Source organism: Cynocephalus volans, chromosome 15 (assembly GCF_027409185.1).
Source record: "Cynocephalus volans isolate mCynVol1 chromosome 15, mCynVol1.pri, whole genome shotgun sequence".
Lineage (NCBI taxonomy): Eukaryota > Metazoa > Chordata > Mammalia > Dermoptera > Cynocephalidae > Cynocephalus > Cynocephalus volans.
Window position 1 is genome coordinate 39766224 of NC_084474.1, and position 3942 is coordinate 39770165.

Below are 3942 nucleotides of genomic sequence, written 5' to 3' on the forward strand. Positions count from 1 at the left end.
AAATTTGATGAACAGAATTTTTTAGTTCTGATAAAATCAGTTTTTAAAAAAATTTTTCTTTTATGTTTAGTGCTTTTGTGTCATTAATAAGAATCCATTGCTTACACAAGGTTGCACAGATATTCTTCTAATTCACTTATAGAAAATTTATATGTTTAATTTTTACTTTTAGGGTTATGACCCAACTCCAAATAATTTTTGTGCATGGTGTGAAGTAGGGGTTGATCTTGATTGGGTTAATTTTGTTTCTGGTGTGATATAGGGATAAAGATTCATTATTTTCCAAATGGATAAACAATTATTTCAGCATCACTTGATGAAATGTTTATTTTTCTCATTTAATTACCTTGTTACAATATTTATATCAATTAATGATATAAATGTGGCTATTTCCCGAATAATTTCTATTCAAAAGTTTTTTGTCTATCTTCAGGACACTCTCACACTGTCTGTCTTAATGTAACTTTTTAGTATTTGTTTAAATTAAATACTTGAAGGCCTCCGTATTTTTACTTTTTAATATTCTGGGATTATTCTAAATGCTCATATAAATTTTTTTGAAAAAGCTTGTCAATTTCTGCAAAAAAATGGGTGCAATATTGATTGTGATGCATTGAATACATGGTTCAATTTGAAATATATTGATGTCCTAGCAATACTGATTTTTTTTTCAGTCTGAAAACCATCGGTAACCCTCCATTTATTGATTTATTCTTTAATTTTTTAATTTCTACCAGCAATATTCTGCAAAGTAGAAATTTTGCATATCTTATGCTACATTTATTTATAATTATTTTTTGTTTAGTTCCTATTTAAAGTGAATATCTTTTTAGTTTTATGTGTCCAATCATTTGGATATACAACCAATTTTTGAATACTGACCTTGCGTATCTTTTTTGTTTGTTTGACTCCGAAAATAAGTCTTTATTTAAATAAGGGTTTAAATATATTACATAACATCAACATTGAAGGGAAAGAAAAAATCAAAAACTGGTTTGTTATTTCATGTGGCAATGGGCAGCTGTTGCTAAGTTGCAAGCTCTACAGCTAGCTACGTAACTGATACATCGTCAAATTTGTTCCCTTGTCAAAAGTTTAACTCTGATAGAAGACTGGCCTCACATTCTGGTGTTTGGACATCCCTTAGCTAGGATATGTCTGGTCAAAAGGAAGACCTTGGTGGCAAGCCAGATGTCCTATCACCTCACTAGAAGGAAGGTGGTCTCTCTAAGCTCTGCTCACCTGGTCAGGATGGAGACACCAGGGGATCTTTCTTTTACACCCAAAGGCTCCCTCTAGTGGTACAGTTGCCATTGCTACCTTACCCCATCCTCCCCTCTCAGATTCACCCAGGGGTCGTTGATATTCTTTTAGGGCGTGGAACTCTGCAGAAGGACAGTCAAGGAGCTTCTTCTGGCCACACATAACCATCTATAATCTTGGAGTTCTGGGCTTCGCTGAAAGATCATGTTATTGCTTTGTTTCAGGATGGACACTGCCAGGTGCCTACAGCTTGACCTCTGTTTAGACGAGGGACTTCAAGATTAGACAGCATGACTCTTTTCAGTTTATTGCATGAAGGTGTTACACGAGTCCAAGTTAATAGTGGACCCCAAATGGTTACATTATATAAGCTGTGAAGTTTTTAAACTTGTGACAAGGGACTGAAGGGAAATTGTACTCATTGCAAGGAAAACCTCACTTCAGCTTCAGTGAGCCACAAGCACTTAAAACCCATGAACTTTCAGCTGGTCATTCTTAGCCAGTCCAATCTCTATGAGGAACTGGCATATGTTCTCTTGTTGGTCACCCTGTAGCTGAATTACTTTGCTGAATTACTTCTCCATGTTATGGATGCTCAATTACAGCTCCATATTCTGGATGCTCAATTACAATGCCATTGCAGACAAACTTCACTTTTATTATTATTATTATTTATTTATTTATTTTTATTTTGTCAGTATACAATGTGGTTGATTATTGTGGCCAATTACCAAAACCACACTCCCTCCTCCCTCTCCCCGCTCCCTCCCAACAATGTCCTTTCTGTTCGCTTCTCATATCAGCTTCAAGAAATTGTAATTGTTGTGTCTTCTTCCCCCTCCCCAGGTTGTTTGTGTATTTATTTATTTATTTTTAGCTCCCACAAATAAGTGAGAACATGTGATATTTCTCTTTCTGTGCCTGACTTGTTTCACTTAATATAATTCTCTCTAGGTCCATCCATGCTTCTTAAATGCCTTCACTAGTTTCTTTTTATCGTAATCAGCAGCGATCCCCTGGACAGCAGTAAGGGTCTTCCCGCTGTTTCTCTGTTGAATTCTTGTATGGATATAATCCTCAGTGCCAGCAGGAAGCAGGTCATCACCCTTACTTGCATGAGCAAAGGGGTCGGAAGAGTAGAGGTTCTGGATAATGGACATGCCATATGATGACTCTTCCTTGGTGGACGTGGCCTGCTGAAGGCCACAGTGGGAGAAGGGGGTTTCGGGGAAGGAGCATCCGGACACCAGGGGGCTTGAAGGGGAGGTTGCTGAGTCCTCAGTGACTCTGAACTTGCGTATCTTTATGTTTTAAAATCCAATATTTATTCTAATAGGGTTTTGTATATTTCCTGGTGTTTTCTATGTAAATATTGAGTTAACTTTCTTTTGTGGTGTTAGGAGGGGTCAAAATGTACTTTTACAGGTCCCCATATAAATATTCAATTGACTCAGCATCATTTATTGAAATTTTTATGTTTTTCTCACTGCATGGCAGTTTCTATTTTTCATAACTTAGGTGACCATGTTTGTATAGCTCTGTTTGTAAACTCTATTTTGTTTCACTTATAACTTATGTATCTTTGCATTTATACCACTCTATTCTATTTACTACAGATTTAAAATAGCTGCTGATACATGTGTAAACCTTCTTTATTTTATTCAAAATTGCTTTAGTGATTCTTAGTGTAAAGCAGACTTAATGTGCATTGGTTACCACTTCAGCCACTGCCTTTTGGGCTGGAATTTCCTCTACTTGAGTGATTACAGTGAGACAGAACCCTGACACAGCAAGTGAAGTGAAGTGAAGCAACATTATTACTCACACATAGACAGCAAAGGACAGTAGAAGCCTAGGATTTATGGAGAGCCAGTCCTCCAAGGCTCAGGGAAGATGGTGTCTTGTCTGCATGTGCCCCAACTGCAATGTAGCTGAGGGACCCCAGAAAGCATTCTGCCTGGAGTTTTATACCACTGAGGCAACATGACATGCTGGGCTGAATTATTAAAGAACATTCTGTTTCTAGGAGGGACAGGAACAGAGCTGGGGCTGTTCTTGCCAGCTCCTCTTTATCTCAGGATGTTGCATTCCCAGCATGGTCTACAGTCATTCTTGAGAACTACAAGTGAGAAAGTAAGGAGAACTGGTTGGTTCAGGGCCACCTGGAGAACTGTCTTGCACCACATTCTTCAACTCAGACATGCCCCTTAACAAAGCTAGTCCATTTTATCTGCCCATCCACTTCCCTGGATCTGGAGGTAGAGGTATACCTTGCCTGACACAATCTCACTGCAACATTACTGGGCCAAGGCCAGAATACATTTCACTAAGCTCAGGAGGACCTCTATGACAAGTAGAATGCTCGGGCCTACCTGGAGTAGTGACCTAGCCCAGGATCAAAATGATACAGGTAAGAAGTCACTAACAAGGTCAAAGAAGAATCCTTCAGGTGACCCCACTGTCTGAAACCAGTGGGCTTGCTTCTGGATCCTGTCTACCTGTGCCTCTACAATGCCTGAGTTGCTTTCCAGCAGGAGGTGTTGGCAATCACACTCACTCCTCAAAGTTGAACTAAAAATTAACTCTAGAGCAATTCTGTTGGCTACAACCAGCCTTCCGGGAGAGTTGGTTATGTTTATTGGGCTGCCAAGGCAATGGCAACAGAAGAGGCAATATCTG

At 38.8% G+C, this 3942-nt stretch overlaps 1 protein-coding gene across 1 annotated transcript; it reads right to left on the reverse strand.

The window, feature by feature from the left end:
• Window positions 1-1727: 1727 nt before the first annotated feature.
• LOC134364164 (eukaryotic translation initiation factor 1-like) lies at window positions 1728-2423 on the reverse strand. The gene is made up of 3 exons (XM_063080076.1): window positions 2230-2423; window positions 1869-1915; window positions 1728-1828 (listed from the first exon to the last, which is right to left on the reverse strand). Exons 1-3 carry the CDS (start codon window positions 2421-2423, stop codon window positions 1728-1730), a joined length of 342 nt encoding a protein of 113 aa, XP_062936146.1.
• Between the last annotated feature and the right edge of the window lie 1519 nt (window positions 2424-3942).